Raw genomic sequence first — 26,269 nt, 5'->3', positions numbered from 1 at the left:
TTATTATAGTGATAACTCCTAATGCACCCAAGTCATAGACAATACAAAAGATACAAGCAAGCTAGAATACTCATGAAGTGTAATGCATGAATAAAAATAGGTAAAAGTGAAAATAGAATATTATTAAATAATGAATTCAAAATTTTGTTATATTATGTCATGCTTTTAAGGGTTTTATCCTAACATGTATATATGTTAAGATTGCTTGTACTTTTATCTTGACACTAACATAGATGTCATGTATATAATTAAGATGATATTATGATTAGGGATGACAATTTTTCAAAATAAACAAGTACTCGCATTGAGATTGAGATAGGTATGAATTTTATATAATTCGCCTTACCTCATTCTGAATGTGAATTTATCATTTTATCCTTTAAATATTACAAAATACTGAAAAACCTCCATCCTATAAATGGTTCATTCTTCCTATATTTTTTGAGTTTTTCTCCACACATGGCTTCTTGTACCTTAAAAGCATACCCTTTTAGCCAAAAACCACACCTTAGACAACATAGAACACCAACAATTTAATGATTTCCTATTAATGAAATCTCACAAAAGCTTTAAGTGCACCTAAAATCAAGACTTGAAAGACTTGATTTTGGAAACAAAAACAAGTACTTATGTGGAAGGAGTTATCATTCTTTTAATTTCAGTATTAAATTCTCAATACGTAAGTCCAAACCTTTTTTAGCATTAGAGAAATTCTTATACATGCTTTTTAAAACATTTAAAAATTGAAATCGTATACAACCAAATAAAAATGTACTATCTAGAATTTTCAAAATATAAATATATATGTTATCTAAAAATATCAACTTTCTATATGAATAACAAGCATATTTTACTCTAAATATTGGAAAATAAATATTAAGATTAATCTCAATTATTACATCATACATGTTAGGATATTGAGTCTTGATTGTATGTTGACAATTTTGTTCATTTTTATGTTTGGCTATAGAAATCTTTTTAAATAGTGATTTGTTTTCCATTGAAGATCAAGAGTTGTTGTTCGTCCAACTGAGAAGTCACAAGTATGTCTAAAAAGGTTTGCCTTGCAGCAAATTTGAGGTATAAAGAGAATTAGAATAATTTAAAATTAACATTTATAAAGGGCATGACTATTCAAGTGGTCTGAAGTGCTCAAGCATTAAGGACTGCTCAAAAGCTCAAGGAACTTAAGTGATGGGTTAGTTGGCTTGAGTAGTCATGCTAAGTTTTACCGAGATTTTTTTACGCAAATTGGATTTAGAACTATTCTAAAATTGAAACTCTTCAGGCTTTTGTCTATATATACCTTATTATAACCCCTTGAGGGTTAAGAGATTGGTAAGAGATCATAAACTTTTTGAAAGAGTTTCATTGAGGAAAACCTTAAGTGCCAGATTATTCTTGATCTCTCATTCAAGGATTTGATATTTGAATCTTGAGTTAAAGATCCACATCCCTTCAGTGAGGCTGAATTGTATTCATTAAAGCAATTAAAGATTGTTAATGCATCACAAACATGGATCGAGTTGTAGGTAATGAAGAGTAAGTCTTTAAGGTAAAACGGTTAGGTAAATCTGTATAACTTGATCTCATATAGTGGATTTAGATTAGCGGTTTTAGACCTCATGGTTTTTTTATCTCCATAGTTAGTTTGAAGGTTTTTTTTTTTTTGTAAAAACTCGTTTGTCTCATTGTTTATTATTTGATTTCTTGTTTGACTTGCCTACAATAGAAAAAATTTATATACCCTAATATATTGCAAGATAAAATTAGGGTATAACATATAAATCTTTATTTAAATTTCTTATTACGTACATCCATTCACCCCTTTTAGGTGTTACTCCATTAGACTTGGGGGTTTTTTCAATATAAAAAGATTATTGTGTATTAAACAATTTGAATATAAAATATTTCATAATATCACCTTTAACACAAGAATATTAAATATGAATATGATGTCTCCATACAACCTAAAATTTCACTTCTATATGCATATATTTCTACCAATGACATACATAACTTTTAGTTACAAGAGATAAAAATCTATATATATATATATATATAGGCATAAGGCCAAAATAAGAAGAATGAAGTCTTGTTCTTCTTCTTCAAGTTCAACTTGTTGACACCAAAGCATTTTATAGGGAGAAGGATCTTGACTAATTTTAAAAGATTGGGATTCTAGTGGTTTACTAGTAGTCTTAGGAGATCGGGTAGTTTTTTTAGGAGCTATGATCCCGTGAATCCTGCAAAATCCATGAGTTAAAAAATCAAGGATTGAGTTATTTTCTCCTTTAATATACTCAATTTGAAAATTAAAATTACTTAAAATAGCTTGCCATTTTGCAAAAATATTCTTAGAAGCTATATTCTTAACATCATTTTGCAAAATTGATTTTGCTGATTTGCAATCAACTCTTAAAAAAAACTCTTGATTCAAAAAATCGTCTCAAAATTTTGAAATACATAAAACAATGCTTAAAATCTCTTTTTTGATGGTGTTGTAATTGAGTTCGACATTATTCTAGGTTCTTGAAGTATACCTAACCAATCTCTCATGGTTACCATATTTCTATTTAATGATCCCACCATAACCTACATCTGAAGCATTAGTCTCAACAATCTTAAAAGCTTCAGGATCGACTAAGGCTAAACATGGTAGAGTCATGACTTTAGACTTGATGATCTTAATAATCTTAGTATGTTTCTCATTCCAAAGAACTGGATTCTTCTTAAGTCTTTGTCTTAATGGGGCACATAAATGACTTATGTTCTTCAGGAAATCTGACACATAATTAAGGCTTCCTAAGAAACGTTGCAATTGTTTCTTATCCTTAATCTCATTAGGAAACTTATTAGCAAACTGTATTGACCTTTGAATGGGAGTAATGGTTCATTGGTAAATATAATGACCTAGGAATCTTATCTTAACCTGAAATAGATTAATCTTAGTGGAAAACAAGCTTAAACCATTATTCTTAATAGTCTGGACGAACTTATTGAGATGTTTTCAATGTTTCTCTATAGAAATAGAGTAAACCAAAACATCGTCAATGTAAACAATGATGAAATCATAAAACTGGTTAAAGATTTCTTTCATTATGTTCTAGAATTCTGAAGAGACATCCTTAAAACCAAAGGACATTACGTTCTATTCATAATGTCTAAAGGGTACAACAAAGGTTGTCTTATATCTATCTTTTTCTGCAATCTGGATTTGCCAAAATCTTGATTTCATATCAAACCTAGAAAAAACCTTAGACTTAACTAACCTTTGAAGGAGGTCTTTCTTATTTGGAATAGGATACCTAATCCAATTTAATGTATCATTAAAAGGCTTGTAGTTGATTACTAGTCTAGGTGTTCTTCTTTCTAATCCAGCTTGTTTCTGGACATAAAAGGTTGAATAACTCAAAGGGGACTTAGACTTTCTTATCAATTTTTTATCAAGAAGATCCTAGATCTTCTTTTCACAATAGCTTAATAATTCCTTATTCATCTAGATAGGTTTGGCTGTAGTGGGAATATTTTTCTCACTAAAACTTGGTTCATAAGGTAGTTCTACCTCATGCTGCTTCCTATGCCAAAACACATTAGAAATGTTAGAGCAAACTTCTCTAACAATTTTATTGTTAAATTTTTCTATAAGATCTTGAGTTTTCTTAACTTTTAATTGTTCTTCAATTCTTACAAGATTAATTTCTTGTCTTAAAAAATTAACTTGATTTTTGCTTAGTTTTCTCATAAAACTGGGTTGGTACAAGACCTTCTTGTAGGCAATTCAAAGTTGCTCCTAAATCAATCAAAGCAACAATATTAAGGACAAACTTATCTTTGATTACTATAATTAGGGAAACTTCCCACATTTGGAGAATAACCCTACTAACAGTATTCAAGTATGAATCTGTCACTTCATCATTGACTTGTGAAGATTCTGGAACCTCTTCAAGGTTTTCTTAGTTATTAACAAGGTTTCTGTGGTTAACAACAATCTTGTTGATTTGATCTTGGAGGTCTGTAAAACCTAAGCTTGTGAATCGTCTTAAATCCTTAATTTCCTTCTTATACTTGTTTTCTCTCACTAGAAATTCTCTTTAAAATTTATGATGCATTCTACTGAGAAATGAAGTCTTTTTATAGACTCTTTGAATCGGATTTGAAGACCTTTGAAGTTCACGAATTTGAAATCGTTTCCAATCCACCGAAAGTCCTTTGTCCTTTTGAGTAGCTGTCTTTGCTTTTGAAAGCCAGGTTTTAGCCCACTGAAATGATCCATAGTTTTGAAAAGCGGTTTGAACTGTTGATTTGAGCTATTCATCAGAAGATCACAATCACTTACTTTTGGTACCTCATCAGGCAGAGAAAAGTCTCTCAATAGACGTAAGCAGTTTGAAGTTTGAAGTTGGTGCATTCCTCGCACTTTGAGTTCTGTCTTACTTTTTCCTGAAGATCCTTGATGGTTAAGTCTTTGGGAGACTTCTGATTAAATCTTGTTAAGATTTCATTTAGGTTATAAGGGCTTATCGTTTTCTTAATTTTTGTCTTATGGATAGATTTCTTAAAGACTTCAAAAAGTTCTTGTTTAACATTTTCATCTTCTACTTTTCTTAAAACATTTAAAACTAACTCTTGTTCCTGGCTTATGACATTTATAGTCTTAGGATGGCAATCACAATTGACCTTAATGCAATCTTTTTAGTCACTAGATGTTTGACTTGAAATCTCTTCATCACTATCTAGTTTATTAATATCATTTTCATTATTTGAACCAGTCCTTAATTCAAATTATGAGGAGATTAGCATTACTTCGTAAAACATATCCTTTAAATCTTTTGAAACATTTAAGTTATTAATTTTTTTTTTAAATTTACAATATTTCTTGTAGTGGCCTAACTTACCATACTTAAAACAAATCAGGTTAGATTGTGAGAGGGTTTCTAACTTTTTTCTGTGCTTCTTTGTTCATCCTCATTTGAATATGTCTTGATCTCTTGGTTTCATTCATTTTGTACTTCCCATGAGTACCTCTCGTGTTATGATAGAACTTTTCTTTACTAGGCTTTCTTTCTACTTGTCTTTTTTTACTTTGCTTAGAGGAATGCTTGGCTTCCTTTCAACTAAATCCAAAGTGGCTACAAAATGTGCCAAACTCATTTTTGTAGATCTTTTATTCATTTTTCATCGGTTGCTTAAGCTTAAAGTCATTGCACAACTTGTTCCTTAATTTGTAACAATGTTTATAATTTCTCCAAATGTTAGCTTATCATAAGGGATTTGACCATTAAATTGTTTTCTTATCTTAATCCTAATCCTTTCATAGAAAAGTCTAGGTAGTCTTGGGATGAATTTTTCTTTCCAAAAGGAATGACTACAATTTGGTCTTAACATGACTTTTGTTAGGAAAACGTCTCTATACCATTTGAAGTATAAAGTTTGGGACACTTAAGGTTGGTTAAGAGATCTGCAATTTTATCCTTAATCTTTGTAAGATCTCCAATGAAGTGTTTCGATTTTGAGAAGATTATAGTAGCCACTACATCCTCTATATCTTGACCTTATTCGTCTTTAATAACTTCATTATCCTCATTTATCTTATATTCTTTTAGGATACCATTGCTATCATCAAATGTGAGATAGTTATCCCACCATCCTTTTAGCTAACTTATAAACCCAACAACAAGTGTTTAAGCTAAAGCATGATTTGACCGTCTATTGTTTAACTTATAGGTTATGCTAACCATGGTCATTTCTTGAAGCTTAGTGAGTATGTTATACTCATGCATACCATTTATGTTCCATTCATAAATGGTTCCACTGGTATAGGAAGCTTGAGTGTATTGATTTCTTTCCTCATACTGCATATCAGAAAAGGTTGGCCTATGGTAGAAATTCCTAGTCTTAGGGGTTTCTTGGTTATGGATAATCCCTAAAATTCTTTAGTTTGGTGGTTCCTTAAAGATCTTGATTAGTTCATCAGCCTTTGCTTCAAAACTAATATCTTCATTAATAAAATTAATTCTCCTATGAGATGACTGAGGTGTCTTTGGGACAATTAAGCTATCTTTTACCTTTTGACTAATCCTTTCTATTAATTCTTGATTAACATAAGGATTTTCTTGGAATTTTTTAAAGAATTTGAACTGCTTAAATAAAGGCTTATTATCATTCTTAACAAAAGATGTCTTAATATGATCTTGGGTTTCAATGATCCCCTCAACCCTATTCAGTTGATCACCTAGAGTCTTAAGAAACATGTTAAACAAGATTGTTTCCTTCCTTAAACTTGAATCCATGAGTCTTAACATAGAGGACAACCGAATCTAAAATGTCGGCATCTCTTAATTTAATTATGAAGTTAGGGTAACATTAGAAGTAAACAAGACCATTATTCAATCCTGCTTGAATTGCACCAATAATAGAATCTTAGTAATCAAGATGTCTATTATCCCTTAAACACATGACAATTGATGTGTTTAAACCTATTCTTGTCAAAGGCTTGGCTGCAACTTGAATCATGCCAAAGTGTATGAAGTTGTTGTCTTTCTTATGTCTTTCTATGGATCTACTATCCAAGAGTCTTATCACTTGATCTTCCTATTCTAAGCTTATGGTATGTTCAAGTGTCTTAATAGTGTAGTTTGTAAAGAACTTAAAGGTTCATTTCTCATAAATTTCTTGATTAGATACCTTGGGTAACTTTCAATCATCTAAATCATTTTAGGTCTTAGGATAATTGATCTCTTCAATGTTTACTACAACTTCTTGAGAATCTGTGGGTTTCCTAGACATGGTTTTGAAAATTGAACTCATTTTAAGATCTTAATCTAGAGCCTAATAGCATATTGACAAATCTAGTGAGTAATCACCTTCATATTACATAACTTGAAAAACATACTTATAAGGAGAAATGACATCTTACAATGAAAATGATATGAAAGCTTTTAGGAAAGCTTTGGCTTAGGGAGCTTAAATCTTGAGAGAGAAATAAGAGAAAATGGAGAGCTCAAGGTAGAAAATGGAAAATGAATGGTGCTTACAAATGAGGAACTAACTTCCTTAAATAGCTAAAACAAGAATCTTAAACAGTACAAGGCATATGACAAGCCAATATGGACTTTTGACTTCAATTGTGGATAGTAACCACCCATGAAGTGAATAGTGAACAATAAAACTGACTTTTTATTGTATCACTTTTGACTTTTTGGCAACTGAATCTTGCTTTCCGTGGATTACTATGAGCTTTCTGGCTGCTTTTGACCAGTGACATAACTGTAGCTTCACATGCGGGGAACAAGCTTACTTTCAGTGCTGAAATATCTTAAAGCTATCGGTGGATAATCCTAAGGCAAATAGCAGGCTTAAACGGAGTTAGCTTAATGTCTTCAAATGGCGAAGAAAATGCTTATTTTGATTTCCGAATGGGAGAAATGATGTCTTTGCAATCATCACCATTATCCAAAAGGTAGTTTGAAGTAGAATCATTTGATTCAGCATAAGAGTCAGCTTGAGAAAAACTTGAGCTGCTTTTGTCAAGGATTTTCTAAAATTCTTGAGGGGTTTTAGCTGCAGCAAGCATGACTTGGAGCTATTGTTTCTTAAGAAAAAATTGGGACATGTCCTCAGAGGTTGAGGCTTGTAATGGATGCTTAAGATAATATTGCTTAACGGCATGCATAGAGACATTATTTTTTAAACTATCCCACCATTTAGTCTTAAAAGTCTTTCCAAGGGCTGGAAAGGCTGTTGATTCATCCACAATAATGATATAGTCCCACTGGACTATCCAAGTAAGGTCAAATTCGTTAAAAAATAATAGTAAAGGGAGAAAAGCTGAAAGTTCTCCTAGGGTAATAAATGAACTTTTGAATAGCTCATATATATATATATATATATATAACAATCACATACGTATTTTGTATAGTTTGATATACAAAATATTAATCTTTTGGTAATATGTAAATGTTATCTACATGCTTGTTATCGTAGCTTCAAGTTATAATATATTTTTATTATAATTTTTTGTTACATGAAATTTATAAAGTTGTATGGAATTGTTAGTTTCTCTATAACTTCTAGTTATAAAAAAATACATATTAACAACTTTAGCATGTCCTTTGATTAGTACAAAGAATAATAATTTTCTCATTTTCTTTACTTTCGATTATGAATAATAATAATTATATAGCTTCTAGCTATATAATATAAGCTTATAATAAAATATTTTTCATATAGCTTTCGGCTATATGAGTTTTAATAATTATTAATTTACTGACTTTTTCTACATAGCTTTAGGTTATAAATAATTAAAATTTAAGTAATGTTGCAATAACATTTGACAATTATATTGTGATATAACTTCTAATTATACAACAAAATTAAAAATTGTCTCTGTAGCTTCTATCTACATAGTTGTTGATTAACAATTTTGTTTTGTATAACTTATAATTATATAAGAGAATTAGAAATTATGTGCATAGTTTCTAACTATGAAGTAATTGTCAATAGAGATCATCTTCTTAACTTTTGGTTATAAAAATTTTCTATATGACTTGTGGTTATTAGAAAATTAAAATATTAATGACTACAAGCTTCTTGCTTGATTATACTAAACATGACTTACATAACTTCTAGTTATGAGATAACGTAAATAATATAAATAATAATAATAATAATAATAGAATATAATGACATAGTACTTTTCATATATGTTTTGAAATACAAGTATTTGAAGAAGATGAGGTTGCATCCCTATAAGAACTCTTATAGATGAATTCTTCTCTTTCTCTATTCAAAATATCGTGTTGATGACTACTATAAAATAAAATGATGGGAAGAAGAAAAGATGAAAGAAAAGCCTAATTGTTAGGTCACACTTCATTAATTCATAAACTCTTATTTATAACTTAAAGGGATAATACCAACATAGTAAAAGTACAAAATATGGTAATAGTGTTGTCACTACCAATTACCATAAATATTTATAACACAATATATATATATATATATATATATATATATATATATAATGTGGGAAGGTTATTAAAAGTTCCTTTTTCTTCCACCATTTATGAAAATAAAAATAATTAGAATCATATAATTGTGCATAGTGGTATGAACAAGTAGAAGGGAAAATGAATGGTATAACTTAGATGCACCTTTGATGAGGTGCAATGAATGAAAAGGTAATTTATATAAATCTTTGATGAATGAAAAGGTAACTGATATGAATTTAAAAGGATCATTGAAGGAAGACATGATGAATATATACAAATTGGGTTGAGGTCTGTCAAGGCATACTCTCAAAAAATTTATAAGGTTATATTATTATAAAAACAACCACACTACATATTTTTTCATCAATCAATTGAGAGTAATGACTTGATTGATAAAGTAACTCAAATTCAAATTTGGTATCATGAATCAATGTGAAAAGGTAATATTTCTTGATTAAATTTTTATTCTCTCAATATTGATGATCCATGATAATTTTTACATGCATCCAAAGATGATGTTTCTTGTTTTGCATTATCCATTATACACAAAAAGGTGAAAATGACTGGAGAGGAAACGTGTAAAGGGGAGCATCGGTTTCTTCATCCATGGAAGTGCACATGTTTTATCGATTAGTGAGTTAAGTATGATCAGGATCCAAGGACTCCAGCACATCTTCAATAATTATGAATTCGGTATCTTAGAATTTTCGTAAATATTACTGTTCTTCGATGTGTCTAGAGCTTCTTATCCACGTGGCAGCTCCTAATTTGATGGACAAGTGATGATCCTCCTAACGCAGCTATATAAAGTTGGAATTGGGCCACTGGACATAGATTTGACCCAACGAGAAGATTTCTCGATGATAAAATCCAAAAATAATAATTTCGAAAAAAACAAAACATGTTAATTTCCACAAGCGACACTGTGCCTCGTGAAAAGAATTCAATAATCAGAGAAAGAGCACTAGCGATGTTCATCAGGAAGGCCATCGAACGAAGTAAAAGGAGTAAAAATTTGTAGACCAAGTGGGCGGTACTATGAGTGAAACATACTACGGACAGAGAAATAAAACAGTCCGACACAAGTACAAAAAATGAGGACCCGCCAGCTCCCTTATGAATTGACTTCGACGATTGATTTAGTAGCGTCTATTTTGCTAGACTTTGCGTTTGTTTTTGGCACCACAAAAAGGAAACCAAATGAATCAAATACCCGATGGCCCGTATCCTTTGATAGAACTGCTGATTTTGTCCCTCACTTTCACATCATGTTTGAATTTAATTATATTTTACTCAAGAGGGGGGGCCCTAGTATGTTTGTGTTGCTTTGCCCTTTTTTGGATGCCGTGAACACTGTGCTTATCATTTGTAATTATGCCATTATGATATACACCGGACTATTTGCTTATTGCAGTTTAGAGGATGGAATATAACGAGGAAATTCATTTGATTTGGCTCCCGTCAATCAACCCATGAAAACACTGAGGACCACAGGCTTTGGGACCCGGAGATTTTTCTGAGCTGCTACAGTTTAGTATTGTCTGGTTGGACATAATTTTAATTTTTATGAGACAATGACCAGAGGCTTGGAGATGGAGATGGAGATGAAGATGGTGAAGATGGTGAGTTTTATATATCAGGAATTAACTAACTTGACCAGCACACGAGGTGTGTTCAAAAGTTATACATGTGAAGAGTGTGGCACATGGGATTGGCTGTGCATATAGGCTCTACTCATTTGAACTATTCTGGTGTAGTATCATCTTTACATCGATCTGATCGATCATCCCATATGAGACATATGTGTGAAGCCAAACCCAACTTAATATTCTAAGTAAAATACAAACTACAAGAGCTAGCTAGGTGATGATACCAAAACAAATAGATACGAAAATTCTGAAGTTGCTCCTGCATGCTCTTATAATTTGTAAATTATTATTCGATTGAAATGATAAAATGGTCTTGATAATAGTAGAGATGAATGAATGAAGGCGATGATACTGCATGAATGGAGGCGCGTGGAAAGGCATGCATATATATATAGATAGGGGGTGTGGGACATGGATGGGAATTGAGGAAGGTGATTGAAATGGAGGCAGGTCACATGCAAGGGGGAAACAGTCACATTACGTTAAAATATTCATGCACAAACGATAATGTTTATTGATAGGAAAAGGACGGAACTAGTCTACCAAACATTCGACCTTTATACAACACAACAACTGCGTCAATATAAATTTAGAAACAGAGAAAAGTGGATGCTGCCCACGGCATACGTCAAAAATGTTGCTTCCAAACCTCTTACCATTCACCTCAACCATGCATATATATAACTATTAGCTAACATGCGCCCGTCTCATATGCTCTTACAATTCCACTACTCTCTCCCCCCGCCACACTTGTAAGTGAAATCTCTCCATTGGTGTCTTTGAATGCGTTTAGATCTATAGATTTTTTTATTTTTTTTTTCGGAAAAAAAAAAAAAAAAGAGTAGATTCACCAATTTTAACAAAAATAGCACCAACGTCGGTAATTAAAGATTTAAGCTAAGGTTGGAGCTAGCTTTTGCAACTCGTATGGTTGAAGTTGGATATTGTATGAGGGGGCAATGGAAAACCATTAACTACACATGCAACTTTGGGCAATACTAGAACTCCAAAGTCCAAAGAGGTTAAAAATTAGATGACTCATTGTACCATAAAGGAAAACTCCCAATATTTTTGAAAAAGCTAAACTCTGGAACAGCATAAAATCATGTCTTATTCATCCTCACAAGATTCAAATTTGAAAGTTTTCATTGCTTTCAGAAAAGCAAAGCTAAAACCCCATCTTTTATTAGAACATGGTGTTAGTTGGGATGACACTCCTGGTACCATGTTTCAGAAAAAATTGGAAGAAATGGGATGGGTCATGGGTGTTTTGGGGGCAAGGGTGGGGGACCAAGAAAAAAAAGGCCCAAAGAGAAGGCGAGAGGGAGGCACAATGTAGTAAATAGAAAATTGAAAAAGAAGGAACAAGGTTGAGGCCTGAGGGCATACATATGCAGAGGTGATTTTTCTCTTTTTGGGGGTGGAATATTGATAGGGTCTCTCACGTGTTGTAGTTGTAGCCTTGTAGGAAGAGGATCTGAAAGGGAAAAGATGGTATAAAAGACGTTCGACTTTTACACGCCAACTAAAAAGGCTTCAAAAAATAAAACATCGAATAATTCAAAATTTGTTCTCGTGAAATGTGCAGCTTTTATTTGACAGTAATCAGAGTCCTATCCATGTCAGTGGTGTTGCAATCTATAAACACAAAAGATAAGAAGGGAAAGGAAAGAAGAGGTGGAGTCAAAAAAAAAGAGGGGAGAAATATAAAAACAAAAATCAAGAAGAAAAAGCTGATAATGATGATGCAGTTGAAAGCAAAATGTCAAACACTACGTTGCATTTTGGGGAACTGTGGTTTGACAGCTTCTACTCGACCACCACCACTCATACCATTTCAGTCCTGTCCTCTCCCTTCGCCTCGCTTTTCCTTCTTTTTACCCTTTCCAAGGCCTCTCTCCTTCCATTCACATTTTTTTTTTCTTTTTTTGTTTTCATCCTTCACACTTCTCTTTCCTTGGATTGCCCTCGTTAAATTTTAATTTCTCATATATAGAAAATGATTTCCATTCAACCCTATATGCCCTCCTTGAAATTTTTTATCGGATTTATGTGCTTTATCAGATCCTGAACTTCTTAAATTTGGAAATAATTTTTATTTTAAACCATACTTCTCCTTGTGATATTTTTTAGCTCTTGTAAATCAGTATCGATTGTCATTTCTATGAGACATTGGTGCAAAGGTTTTTTCAAGTTAAATGAGATTGACCCCTGAAATGCAAAGGTTGAAGATAACCCTTTAAAAAATTTTATGTTATTTATAGGGGTAAGATTTACTAAAAATTAATTTTAATCATTGATAATTACTTTTATAGCATTACTATATTTGAATTTAGATTTTTTTTTATAATATTAATTGTGATTGATTTAATGTAGGAGTTCAAATTAGATAGACATTGGCAAGGTAATAATTTTTTATTTTTTTTGCAAATATTCAAAATTTAAAATAAATTTTAAAGTGTAACAAACTTTTTGAAAAAAATTAAAATTGAACAGTATTACATGCATCATCAAATTCACCAATATTACCTAATTCATAATAAATTCAGTGTAAATGCAAAAGCTTTTAATATTTAATCACCATCTACCATTTTTCTAACTAAATGGTAAAAACTTCGTTCTTTTCCGAGATTCATCAAAACAAAAGAATGTAAGGGTAGATGAGAAGGCTTATAATTGAATTAAAAAGAAACAAATAAACCAAACAAAAATCTCAAACCTTTTACAAAATTTCAATTCAGAGCCCATGTGGGAATCTTCAAGGAATTAAGGACACCCGCCATAGTTAGATGTTTGATGTGAAATTCTGGTGAGTCACGCCCTCCGGTTTAAGCCACTTCAAAAAAATAAAAAAAAATAAAAAAAAATTAGTGGATGATGATAGAATTGTAATTAGATTAGACATTAGAGTCTAATTGATAGATGGAGGTGGACATATAAAGCTAAATTAGTATAAGGTTCTAAGATAATCTAGTTTGATTAGGTCCTTTTATTTTTGTACCTCAGTAAATTGAGTCAAGTACTACTTAAATGAGTAATTATTGAAGTAACACATGACATGACTAGAGTTACTTATCATATTGACAATTGTAGAATCCATGAGCACGATCCGATTAAATCCATAAAGTTGATTAAATCCATAAAGCTATGCGGGTCCAAATTACTACAACACCCTCATATTCTACAAAAAACGAGGTTACTATATAAATGTCACACATTAAAAGTGAGTGGGTAAGAAATTAGTACCATTTCATCCAAGGTGTCCAAAATTACAATCCAAATTAGATTTAGATATCTCACATCGTATAGGAAAAGAAGTTTAAAAAAAAAAAAACAAAGATTTATTCTTAATATATATATATATATATATAATGATAAATATTTTATGAATGGAAGTTAATTATAGAATTGTCAAAGATACATATTCCTAAAAGAAGATCTTAGTATAAGAATGATTTTATGACAAAAGAAAACTCTTTTATATGAATTTATCCTATTGAAAAAATATCAATGACTTATAAATTAACTAAAAATGGAATTTGAAACATTTTTCAATATAATAAGAAAAGAAATTTTTAATACTATATATGTATGAATTTTTCTGGAGTATATAGACGTCTTTTAAAGGGAACATAGTGAGCAATATCTACCCAAGAGAGAGTAAGTTATTATAAAATGATATCAAAACCAATCGTCAACTCCAATGTGAGCCTTCATTTATCTAACTTTATAAAGGATATTTGTTTATAAAAATCATCTAGAGATGTTTTAAAAAAAAGTTTAATATTTACATGAGAGAGAGCATATCATTATAGAATAGTCACAAATCTAATTCTTAACCCAATGTGAGACTTTGTTTATCCATTCATGCAAGGAGTGTTTGTCTATGTATGCCAACAATCTCATAGGATATAACATGGATATTGTATTTATATTAGAGGCCATTGTGATATTTCACATAAGATATACAAAGAAATTTTTGTTATATATATATATATGAGTTTATCTCACTTATATGGATATGTTTTAAAATTGTTATGACCATTACACTCAAAGCAAACAATTTTTAGATGGGAATGAGAAGATCGTTACAGATGATATCAAAGTCAATTTCTAACCTTGATTCGAACTTTCCTTTATCCAACTCTACAAGGGTTGTTTGTTTATAGAAACCATATAAACACATTTCAAAGTTGTAATGACTTATTAAGCTTAAAGTAAATAATATCTACATGGGAGAGTAACAGGTTATTATAGAGACACAATAAATACTAGTAAAACTATGAATGACAACGGGTAAGTTAAGGTGGAATAAGCAATATCCCATAAATGCATCTGCCTCACTCTATTTAATTTTAATTAAAAAAAATCTAATTCAATTTTTTTATTGTATAATTTATTCAATTTATTTCTATAATATATATATATATATATATTATGTATCTAAAAAAGACAACAAAATTAAATCAAATTATATTTATTTAATTATATATATAATTGACATGTGAGACAAGACAACACTCGAACTCACCCCAAATAAAACTTCCTAAACTCACCCTTATCCTTTTTAAGCTTTTCTCAAACTCATTCTATTAAGGATGACATGAGATGGTTATTTAAAAAATACTCACCCTATTGTCATTCCTAACCAAAAACTAAAAAAAGGGAAAGCAATTGTTAAGGGTAATTTGGATCTTGGTTGATGCAACTATCTAAAAGAGGGTAAATAAATAGCTTCTCCTTTTTGTAAATAAAAAATTCGATCTTTATTCTCTTTATAAGTTCTTTGATCAATATTAATATTCAATTATTAAAGCAATAAATAAAATCTCATAATTGACATGTGATTTACATGAGAAACAACTTAATAATTTCCCAAAAACTCTATAATTGTAAGAATCACAAATTAATCAATCATAGAGAAAATTCAATAAATATGAAAAAATGGTACCTAGTTTACTTAGACCAAACATCATCTTCATTGAAATGTCTTACATTGGTTAGTACAAACACTTGTATCTTCATGTCCATGACACAATATCTATATGCTTTGTAGTGAACTCCTTACAATTTGAGATAATACGATCAACCATCATAACCAATTTCCGTTAAAGTGAAAGCTTTGCAAGTGTTAAAAATGCATAGATAATAATAACAATAAATTCTAAAGCTCAAGGTGTGTAAAAACATAACAATAAGTGGGCTTGTAGTGAACAAACGATCAAAAATGATAATTAAAAATTGATTAAACTAGGAAAGAATTACACAAAATAAAGCACAAGTGTTTGATTGCTCCTCTTAATTTATTGTTTTTCTATTTAAAATTTTACCTCTTACACGATTATGATCATAATACACTTCAACATGTCATTATTCACAGAAATTAGTCAACCATTCTCATAATTTCAAAGTTAATATAAAAACCCAAGAAGTACATAGAATTGAATATAAAATAATAAAATATTCAATAAAACTATCAACTTAAATTAGTAAGTCTAACTCATTAAGAGAGGGCAACAACAACCTAAACTAATTAGAATAACTCATTAACAGAGGGCAACAACATTTCTTATGGATTACTTTGGCTTCGTATATATAAGCACAAATTTTGATATTAATTATATTAACGTTTTAGTATTGTACCCTGGAGTTGGGTCGAAGTGGGTCTAGAGGCACGTCTGAGCACAAACTACAAAGTAATTTGCGGTATGTATAGGTTCTGAAGAGTTGGCTCGAGCTGCCAAACTTGTTTTCTGTACCATTTGAATATTGTGTGTCGGAGTCAAACGTTTCGAATGGCGGTCATAATCCGGTGTTTGGTTCTAGATGTGAAATTTATGTTATGTAAGGAAATTTTATAGTTAGTTTACACTTTATAAAACTAGTTAATTGTTACTTTAAGTTATATTATTTAGTACAAATGAACTTAATAATTTTTTTGAAACTATTAAATTCGACATATTTAATCTTATTAATAGTAAATAATAAGTTTAAAAAAATTAAAAAGAAAAAAGAGAGGTTATGATTACCCTTGAAAGAACATAAAAAGTCAAGACTTCCCAACGATAATTATCATTTTAACTTTAGGGACTCATTTGGCATAACTTTTAACTTCTAAAAAAGTCATTTAAAAAAAAATCACATAGAATATCTTCTTGAAAAAAAGAAAAGATTTATTAATATTTGATGATTCTATTATTCATTATTCATGTAGAATCCCCTTTTTAATAAGATTATAAATATTAATTAAAATAAATATTAGCTTTTCAAAGCTTTTTGGGAAAAAATAAAAAGTGCATTTTTAGTCTTAATTTTTTACTCTAAATATTTCCTTAATATAATAAAGAAAAAGATAAAAGATTTTTTTATTATTCTAAATCCCTTTTTAACTCTAAAAATGGTACCCAAATGGAGTTAAGTAACAAAGTTTTAATACATACATAATTATATTTTATTGGTACCTACCAAAAAGGTATAGTTAATCAAGTAGTGTATCGTATATAATTTTCGGTCTTATTGTTTATGCCATTATCTTATTCTTTTGTACTCTTATTTAATTATCTAAATATTATATATATATATATATATATATATATATATATATATATATATATATATATATATATATATATATTAATGGTTTTCTTTAGTAGGTACCATTTTAATGTCGTAACATTTTCCTAAGTAGTATTATTAAGCTAATTATTCATTCCATTGAAATCCTATTTGCCACTTAATCACTAAAACCATTTTGTAAAGATAAAATGCAAGTAGAGAAGGTGATTAGATCAAGTATGTCTCATATTTTCTAATAAGTATTAGAGAATTTATTACAATAGATTTTCTTTCTATTTTCAAATTTTTGTAATTAGTTGTAACTTCCTATTTTTGTTGTAATTCCTTAATTCTAGGATTATTTCCTATTTTTATGTTTTATGTTTTGTGTATATATATTCATTCTTAATCAATGGAAAAGGAAAGTCATCGTTTCTCAATAATCCTCTCTCTACTTTAACATGGTATCAGAGTCTAATTTTTTTGGACGTATTTTCTTCCTTTTTTTTTCATCCTTCTCCTCAATGGCTTCTAGTGCATCCTTTCTTTTCCACCAATGATCCTATCACCATCCAAAACTCCCAAGATCCTCAACATCCCCTCCTTACAATCAATCTCTCCAATATAACCAAATTATCATCCATCAATTATCTCACATGGAGCCTTCAAATCCAATCTCTTCTTGAAGGTTATGATCTTCATCACTTCATTGATGTATGCTGTTAACAAGCTATCCCAATTCATGAATCACTCGACGTCTGAACATTGGAATGCTGCAAAATGATTGCTTCGATATCTATGTGGCACATTGACTCATGATTATTTCTTCATAAGGCAAATACACTTTCTCTTCATGCCTTCTCAGATGCAGATTGGGTTGGCAACAAAGACGACTATACCTTTACGAGTGCCTATATCATCTATCTTGGTCGTCATCCAATTTCTTGCTCATTCAAGAAACATCGTACAATTGCTCGGTCATCCACAGAGGTTGAGTATCGATTAGTTGCCTTGTTCCCTTCTCACAGAGCTTCGCGTCAATCTACCTACACCGCCTGTTATCTATTGTGACAATGTTGGTGCCACCTATCTCTGTTCTAATCCAGTTTTTCATTCGCACATGAAACATGTTGCAATTGACTATCACTTTATTCGTGATCAAGTTCAATCATGTGCTCTTCGTGTTACTCATGTTTCCTCAGCAGATCAACTTGTCGACGCTCTTACTAAACCGCTTCCACGAAGCTGCTTCCAAGAATTACAAGTCAAGATTGACGTCTCCTCTGGAGCTCCATCTTGAGGGGGCATATTAGAGAATTTATTACAATAGATTTTCTTTTTATTTTTAAATTCTTGTAATTAGTTGTAACTTCCTATTTTTGTTATAATTTCCTAATTCTAGGAATAAGATTCATTTGTTTTTTAAAGAAACAAAAGATTTGAATTTTTCCGAAGAAGATTTATTTTCTAATGAATTTATTTAAATATCAAATTATTATTATTTTTAATAAAAATATTTTGAATTTATAGTTCATGAACATTCTTATGCTTTTACTTCTAGGGCTACTTTTAGTGTTAAAAAAGAAAAACTTAAAACTATCCCAAATGACTCCATAATATATTTAATAATTTAAATTAAACCACTAAATGGCTTCGCTCCATAACATTCCCTTCATTTCCTTGATTTCTAAACTTTAATATTGATCCATAAATCTTAAACATGAAACAAATGTAGGGCTACCGGCTACCTAAACAAGAGAGAGGCACAATGAATTATAATTTATAAATAACAAGTTGGTAGAAGAGAAGACAGCCTCTCGAGACTGTTTGTTGATTTATTTAATATTCTATTCCCTTTGCTATCAACGAAGCAAAAACCAATTCTATGAAATAGGCCAGGCCGCATCTCGAAATCTGCATGAGATGTTTGCATATGAAATAAAAAAATACGTTTACCCATGTGAAAATCGATTCAAAAGTGGGCTTGTGAGTCAAATACATCTCAATGCACTTGAATTACGCTTTTTTTTCTTCGAGAAAAATAATTGTTCCCGCAGCTCACAACTCACAATTATTAATACCCATCTTTTTGTTTCTTCCTCGTTTATCACTATAGGTTATTATTCTCTTCCTACTTTTTCTCTCTCTGATTGATTCAAAACATACTCGTAGACTGTGATTGCTTTGAAAAACATACTAGACTTTTGAGGGCAAAAAGGGCCTATGCCTATCATCATCATCTTCAATATAAGTATACTTCGTAGGTGAAGTGAAATAAATAACTATCTAAATACTAAATCCTTTTATTCACTAATTAAGAGGAAGCAAAATAATAGAGAAAAATGTAGGCCGAAGAAGGGGAACAATTCCTCACAATGTTAGCAACATATAGAGGCTGATTGTTATGACTTCTTCTCCTTGCCTACACAAAAATTACCATAGTTAAAATATTGAAGGTAGAAGGAAAGCATGTTAAGACTTCAGCCCAATTAGAAATAGACATAACATGTATAATTAGGATAACTTTTATTTTTTTATTTTAGTCTAAAAGTAAAGATGAAATCAAAGTAATCAATTTTAAAGAAAAATATTGATATTATAAACTTTTGTATTGAATATAAAATAATATTTTTATATAAATCGATATAAGGTTTCAATCCAAAACAATATTTTATTGACTTTCATGTTAAGGGTTTTTTTTTGTTAAGTTATATTTTTTGAATAAATTTAATCAAACAAATATTAAAGCTCTTATTGAGGTTAAAAGATAGGTTTTGAATTTTAAAAGGTTGATCTTAGCATAGATTAAGAGCTAATTTGAAAGTGCTTTTGGAAAGTACTTCAAGGTTAAAAAGAGTTTTTGAAATTAAATTAGGTATTTACAATATGTTTGATAGTGATTCTAGAAAGTATTTTTAATATTTTTAATATTTTAAAAATAAAAACTTTCGTGTTAGAAAGACTAAAAATATTTCCTAAAATCACTATTAAACGCATTCTATGAACCCTTTTGATAATGATTCTAAAAAGCGTTTCTAATATTTTTAATACTTGAAAATATTTATTATTCAAATATTAAAATGGTTAAAAACATTTTTTAGAATTACTATCAAACACATTCTTAGATTCTATTTGATAGTGATTTTAAGAAGTATTTTTAATATTTTTAATATTTGAAAATTTTTATTATTCAAGTGTTAAAAATATTGTAGACGCTTTATAAAATTACTCCAAAACACACTCTTAATAAGATTTAAAAAACACTTTTAAAAATTAAAAATCACTTATGAGAATTTTTGATAAAATACTTAGAGTTCGTTTAGGAGTGGTTTTAAAAAGCGTTTATAACATTTCTAACAGTTGAATGATGAAAAATTTTAAACATTAAAAATATTAAAAACGCTTTTTAAAATCACTATGACTCTTAGTAGATGATTTTTGATAAAAAAACCTTTAGAGGAAAAACTTTTATTGAAAACACTTAAAAAAAAAAAAAAATTCCCAAACAAACTTTTAGTCTATTTCTCATCAACTTGATTAAAATTTCAAGTCATTAATTCGGCAGAATGGCACGGTATATATTAAAAATTTAATTATTAGGACATCTTCTGTTCACACTTGATAGTATTTGGACCATATCCAAAAGAGGAACCCTCTCTCCAGATGAGGTTTGGGACAATCATCCACCTTTAAGATACAGAGCAATTCAAGGTCTCGAGAGATGAAGCTGTTTGGATAGCTTGTATCCTTTTCGAACATAGAAAAAAACCAAATATTGATGAAATGAAGGGTCCTATTCTGTTCATGAAAGCGATCCTTTCTCATTTTTCCATTGTTTTTTTTCTAACAGCATGGTTCATAAGTAGCTGCAATATTTGACTTTTAGCATCCATCATGACGAACCGACCCCATGGTACTGAAATATCTTTCCTTGGTAAGAAAAACCCACTTTCAGAAAAATCCCCTTTTCCCCAATTTCTTCAGTAGCCTATCTGTTCAATATCACATTTTTTTTTCCTTTTTGTTAGTTCCATGCCTCGATATATTTTAAGACTGTATCTAAGGCTAGCCATAGTAAAAAAATCACATAATTGTCTGATATTACTTTTCATAATTAGGAAAATAAAAGGATTTTCTCGAACATGCTTTGATAGCCAACATCAGCCATAATACTAAGTAATCAATCCTCCATAGTTCATATAATGCAATTGTCAAGAATCCAGGCAAAGGTGTATGCAGTTCACTGCAAGTAAATTCGTAATGTACCTACCTATAAGTCTTAAAAATGGATGCACTTCAAGATCCCTGGTTCAAACAGCACCTATAATAGGCTTTTCAAAAGTCAAAATCAGGAAATGTACATAGCTGGCAATTTGTAGAAAAATAGAGAAAAAGAACCATCATTCTGGTTTGGTTCATGGCCATCAGATGTAGCCATAAAAGCAGGGTGCTTTGCTATTTTCAAATGCCCTTTTGATGTTTCATTTATGTATATATATAATATTTAATATTTTGCATATTTGAAGAAGTAGATGAAGGAAAATGGAAAGTCTTAAGAGAGGTGTATGAGATTTGAATTGTTAAAATTCATCTATTTTAAGATTTTTATTCATCTGTTTAACAGCACATGTTTGTCACTGTGGTGAATGCCAGAGATGGATTAGAATTTCTTGTAGCAAAAGAAATAAACTATTTCTAGTTAGTTTCGCTAAAAGGAGAGGAAAAAAAAAATTGAAAAACATGGAAGTAGAAAAAGGTGTGGCAGGTGGTAATGAAAGAATTAATTAATATGAATGAAGGCATTTTTTAAAAGAGGAGGGAGTGGATCGGCCCGCTCGGAAACGCTGGAAGTGATAGGCTTAGGAAGACACTTGAAAAATACGTCAAACAGGCAACGACGAACAACAGAGCAACAAGAGGCAAAAGCAAGCCAACAAGGCAACAGCCCTCCATCATCGCCCCCCGTCCTCTGCTACCACCCAACACTTGCCACTGCCTACGCTGCATTTGCATTACGGCTGCTGCGGCTGCTGCTGCTCATCCTTCCCATGCCTGTCCACTTATATCTCTCACCCCATCAATTCATTATTATTATCATTTTCTTTCTTATTATTTTTTTTTCTAATACTAATTGGCCAATAAATCCATCCACCACCACACCACTACTCCAGTCACTGCAATAAATTCATCCACACAAAGACGTTTAGCTACCAGCCATCTCTTCCAGCATTGCTCCCCTTTTTTTGTGTTATCGGTTGGAAGAAATCACAAGCATCCAAAAGGAAATGCCCTTTGGGCCTATTTATATTTATTATTTATAAAATAGGAAAAGGCAAGAGGGTGTGTTGGAGGCTGAGATTTGAGACTTTGAGTTGTGTGTGGGAGAGAGAAGAATCCCAAAGCTCCTGTCCCAGCCTTGGCACCGTTATCTGCTTGGATGCCCCTCTCTCATTTCAACAACTGTTTCCACTTTTCTTACTTAAATGATAATTAATTAGCTGATATGAAGAACAAATCCCAGAGCTTCTATTTCCTTACCTTTTGTTTCTCCGGCCCCTCTCCATGGCTGCTGCTTGTGCTCTTCTCGGTGACAATGGTAGAGAAATGGATGCCAATGGCAGCGCCGGCGCGAGCTTAACTCCTTTGACCAGTACCTCCATAAGCAGCGGCTGCGACCAACTAAATCATCATTTTCAGCGTGCAAAGATGGTGAGGAAGAGGACTGCTTCCGAAGTGGAGCTCCAAACTGGCTCTTATCACAGGTTTTCACGCCGACCTATCACCGCAATGAATCCTAATCCTCTCCACGACATGGGTGGGGGTGGCTCTTCTTTGTCTTTCCCATCTAATAATATTTCTTCAAGGGATGACAACAGCAACAGCAACAGTGCTACCCCAAATTCTACCCACGTCCCCAACCACTCCACTATCTCACCTTGTTCCACGAATTCCACTGTGACGTCTTCAACAAACTTGGCTTACATTGACACCTTGGCTCCTCTACCTCAGCCACCCGCCGTGTGTGGCTTCTCCGGCCTGCCCTTGTTTCCACCCGAAAGAAATAGAAACACCAGCGGCACCCTTGCTTCAGCTGCGTTTCTTCCGGCTCCTGCTGTACCCCCTCTCACGCCTCCTTCCATGGAAGACACTACAGCAACGGCCTGGATCGACGGCATCTTGAAGGACCTCATCCACAGCTCCACCAACGTTCCCATACCCCAGCTCATCCAAAATGTGAGGGAGATCATACACCCTTGTAACCCTAACCTGGCCTCCATCCTCGAGTACAGACTTCGTTCTTTGACTGACCCAAACCCCATCCCTAATTACCCGGAAAGGAGGAGGAAGGATGGGCCTCCGGTGGGTTTGCCGAGAGCATATCAGCAGCAAGGGCAGGTGCAAGTGTCTTCTTCTTCTGGCCTTAAGCTCTATCTGGACTCCGGTCTGGACAACCTTCACTATTCCCTTCCTGATTCTGCGGCTTCTCATGTGATGAATCATTACTTGAACTGGGGTTTGACGCAACCCCCCACCACCACCGCTGATGGACAAGCCCAGCACCTCAGTGACCACCAGGCCAGCCCTTCCTCTGTAGCTCCAGTTCTGTCATTGAATCAAGTGCATCCGCCGCAGCCGGCACAGCCCCAACAACCGCAAAATTCTCCTCAGTCAGCAGAGCCAGCCGGAGCGGCAGCAACAATAACAACAGCCCCGACGTCAGCTGCGATTGTAACTAAAGAGAAGAAGGAAGAGACGCGGCAGCAGAAGAGAGACGAGGAAGGGTTACACCTCCTGACCCTACTCCTGCAATGCGCCGAGGCCGTTTCAGCTGACAACTTTGAAGAGGCTAACAAGATGCTGCTTGAGATTTCTGAGCTCTCCACTCCCTTTGGAACTTCGGCGCAGCGGGTTGCGGCTTACTTCTCAGAAGCAATGTCAGCAAGGCTGGTAAGTTCGTGCTTAGGTATATATGCGACGCTGCCCACAGTGCCGCACAGCCAGAAATTGGTATCGGCCTTCCAGGTGTTCAACGGCATTAGCCCCTTCGTGAAGTTCTCGCATTTTACGGCGAACCAGGCCATACAGGAGGCGTTTGAGAGGGAGGAGAGAGTGCACATTATAGATCTGGACATCATGCAAGGCTTGCAGTGGCCGGGGCTTTTTCACATCCTAGCATCCAGACCCGGTGGCCCGCCCTTTGTTCGCCTCACTGGACTTGGGACCTCCATGGAGGCCCTGGAAGCCACAGGCAAGCGTTTGACTGATTTTGCTGAGAAATTGGGCCTTCCCTTCGAGTTCTTCCCTGTTGCCGAGAAAGTTGGGAACTTGGATCCCGAGAGGCTCAATGTGAGCAAGAGGGAGGCTGTTGCCGTCCATTGGTTGCAGCATTCCCTCTACGACGTCACAGGTTCCGACACCAATACGCTGTGGCTCTTGCAGAGGTAACCCATACTAATACTGCTAACACCCCATTTTCCATTTTGCCACATCTAAAAAATTTAGAGCCAGTATACTAGCAGTTTGATTGAACAAATGATGGTGCCTTCTTGTTATTTTGCGAGACCAAACCAAACTGACTAATTGTCCCACATCCCAGCTGTTTATTTTTGTCATGATTAATCTTTGAAAAGAGAAAATGGTGGTTTACCTTTGAAGCTTAATTTCATGTCGTTCTTGTAATAGTTTTTACTCGTTTTATGCAATTACGAGACACTCACACGACCAACCATATTCGCTCGTCCCAGTCAAAGAGATAAACATTACGTTATCATTTGTGTTCGGTTTTTTTTCCCTCTGAAACTCACTTCATCTGCTAATGAGTTTCAGATTAGCACCAAAAGTGGTGACTGTTGTAGAGCAAGACCTGAGCCACGCCGGCTCCTTCTTGGGAAGGTTCGTGGAGGCCATACATTACTACTCGGCGCTGTTTGACTCGCTTGGGGCGAGCTACGGAGAGGAGAGCGAGCAGAGGCACGCTGTGGAGCAACAGCTTCTATCCAGGGAGATCCGAAACGTGCTTGCTGTTGGTGGGCCTTCGAGGAGTGGAGACGTCAAGTTCAATAACTGGAGGGAGAAGCTTCAGCAATCGGGTTTCAGAGTGGTTTCACTGGCTGGGAATGCAGCCACTCAAGCCACTCTTCTCCTGGGAATGTTCCCGTCTGATGGTTACACATTGGTGGAGGACAATGGCACCCTCAAGCTTGGTTGGAAAGACCTCTGTTTACTTACTGCTTCTGCCTGGAGACCATTTCATGCTGCTGCTACCACCACACCCACCCACCACTACGCTCATTGAGAAGAGAGAGAGGAAGAAGCTAGCGCTTACTGCTTAGCTTACAATTCATTTTTTGTATTTCTCTTCTGAGTCATCACATTTCCAACTACTGTAACCACCAGGCGACCTCCAAAATTTGAATGCATCCACTATAAATGTACTGTGTCTAGATGAATGTACGGCCTGTTATTGTTCAGCTCCCTGGTCAGAATTTATCTGTCTTCTTTTCTTTTTTTGGTTTTTACTTTTTTTTTTTTCCTCCATGTGTTTTTCACGTCACGTACGGTACTTGGGTTTTTGTATGAGCCCCCAACCTGGGCATGGGGTGGGTAAGTTGGGTGGAGGAAATCAATTTAATGACAAATGCTGAGGGTCCATTACAGGATCCTATATAAGGTTATCCCAACTATTAATAACATGTACCTTGTTCATGTCAGTGGTTTTTTCCCTTCCCAAGCAAAAGATACTGGATCCATCTAGGACTAGGAAGGCTATTGTATTTCTGCTGCTCTTTTACCGCTTTTTTGGGTGGTGTAACTTTTCCTGAATCTACACTGTCTTAAGAGTTTGAGCTCCGGATAAAATTTTTTTTATACAACCCCAGGCTACAGTAATAAATTAAATCTGCCACTATATATTGTATAACACGACGGGTGGAATTCTTGAAAATTGAAAATTAAATGATCATTCCATCCTATATTTAAAAATTGATGTTAACAGTGAATTTTTTTTAATGTCAAATTGAAATATGAAGGTATAATATGAAAAAAAAAAAAAAAAAATGGTGCGCCGAGGGG

At 33.0% G+C, this 26,269-nt stretch overlaps 1 protein-coding gene across 1 annotated transcript; it reads left to right on the top strand.

Moving 5' to 3' along the window:
- The first annotated feature begins 22,042 nt into the window (after nucleotides 1-22,042).
- On the top strand, nucleotides 22,043-25,668 carry LOC100265598 (protein SCARECROW). The gene is made up of 2 exons (XM_002264313.4): nucleotides 22,043-24,639; nucleotides 25,025-25,668. Exons 1-2 carry the CDS (start codon nucleotides 22,760-22,762, stop codon nucleotides 25,491-25,493), a joined length of 2,349 nt encoding a protein of 782 aa, XP_002264349.1. The 5' UTR covers nucleotides 22,043-22,759; the 3' UTR covers nucleotides 25,494-25,668.
- The last annotated feature ends 601 nt before the right edge of the window (nucleotides 25,669-26,269 follow it).

Source organism: Vitis vinifera, chromosome 8 (assembly GCF_030704535.1).
Source record: "Vitis vinifera cultivar Pinot Noir 40024 chromosome 8, ASM3070453v1".
NCBI lineage: Eukaryota > Viridiplantae > Streptophyta > Magnoliopsida > Vitales > Vitaceae > Vitis > Vitis vinifera.
Note: the sequence above shows the minus strand (reverse complement) of the source record. Positions and strands in the feature narration are given on the sequence as shown.

What these genes read in the sequence shown, in the direction of transcription:
- LOC100265598 (XM_002264313.4), top strand. Translation starts at nt 22,760, where the DNA reads ATGGCTGCTGCTTGTGCTCTTCTCGGTGACAATGGTAGAGAAATGGAT. An exon ending in ACGCTGTGGCTCTTGCAGAG is followed by an intron (nt 24,640 to 25,024) that starts GTAACCCATACT and finishes AATGAGTTTCAG; the next exon opens with ATTAGCACCAAAAGTGGTGA.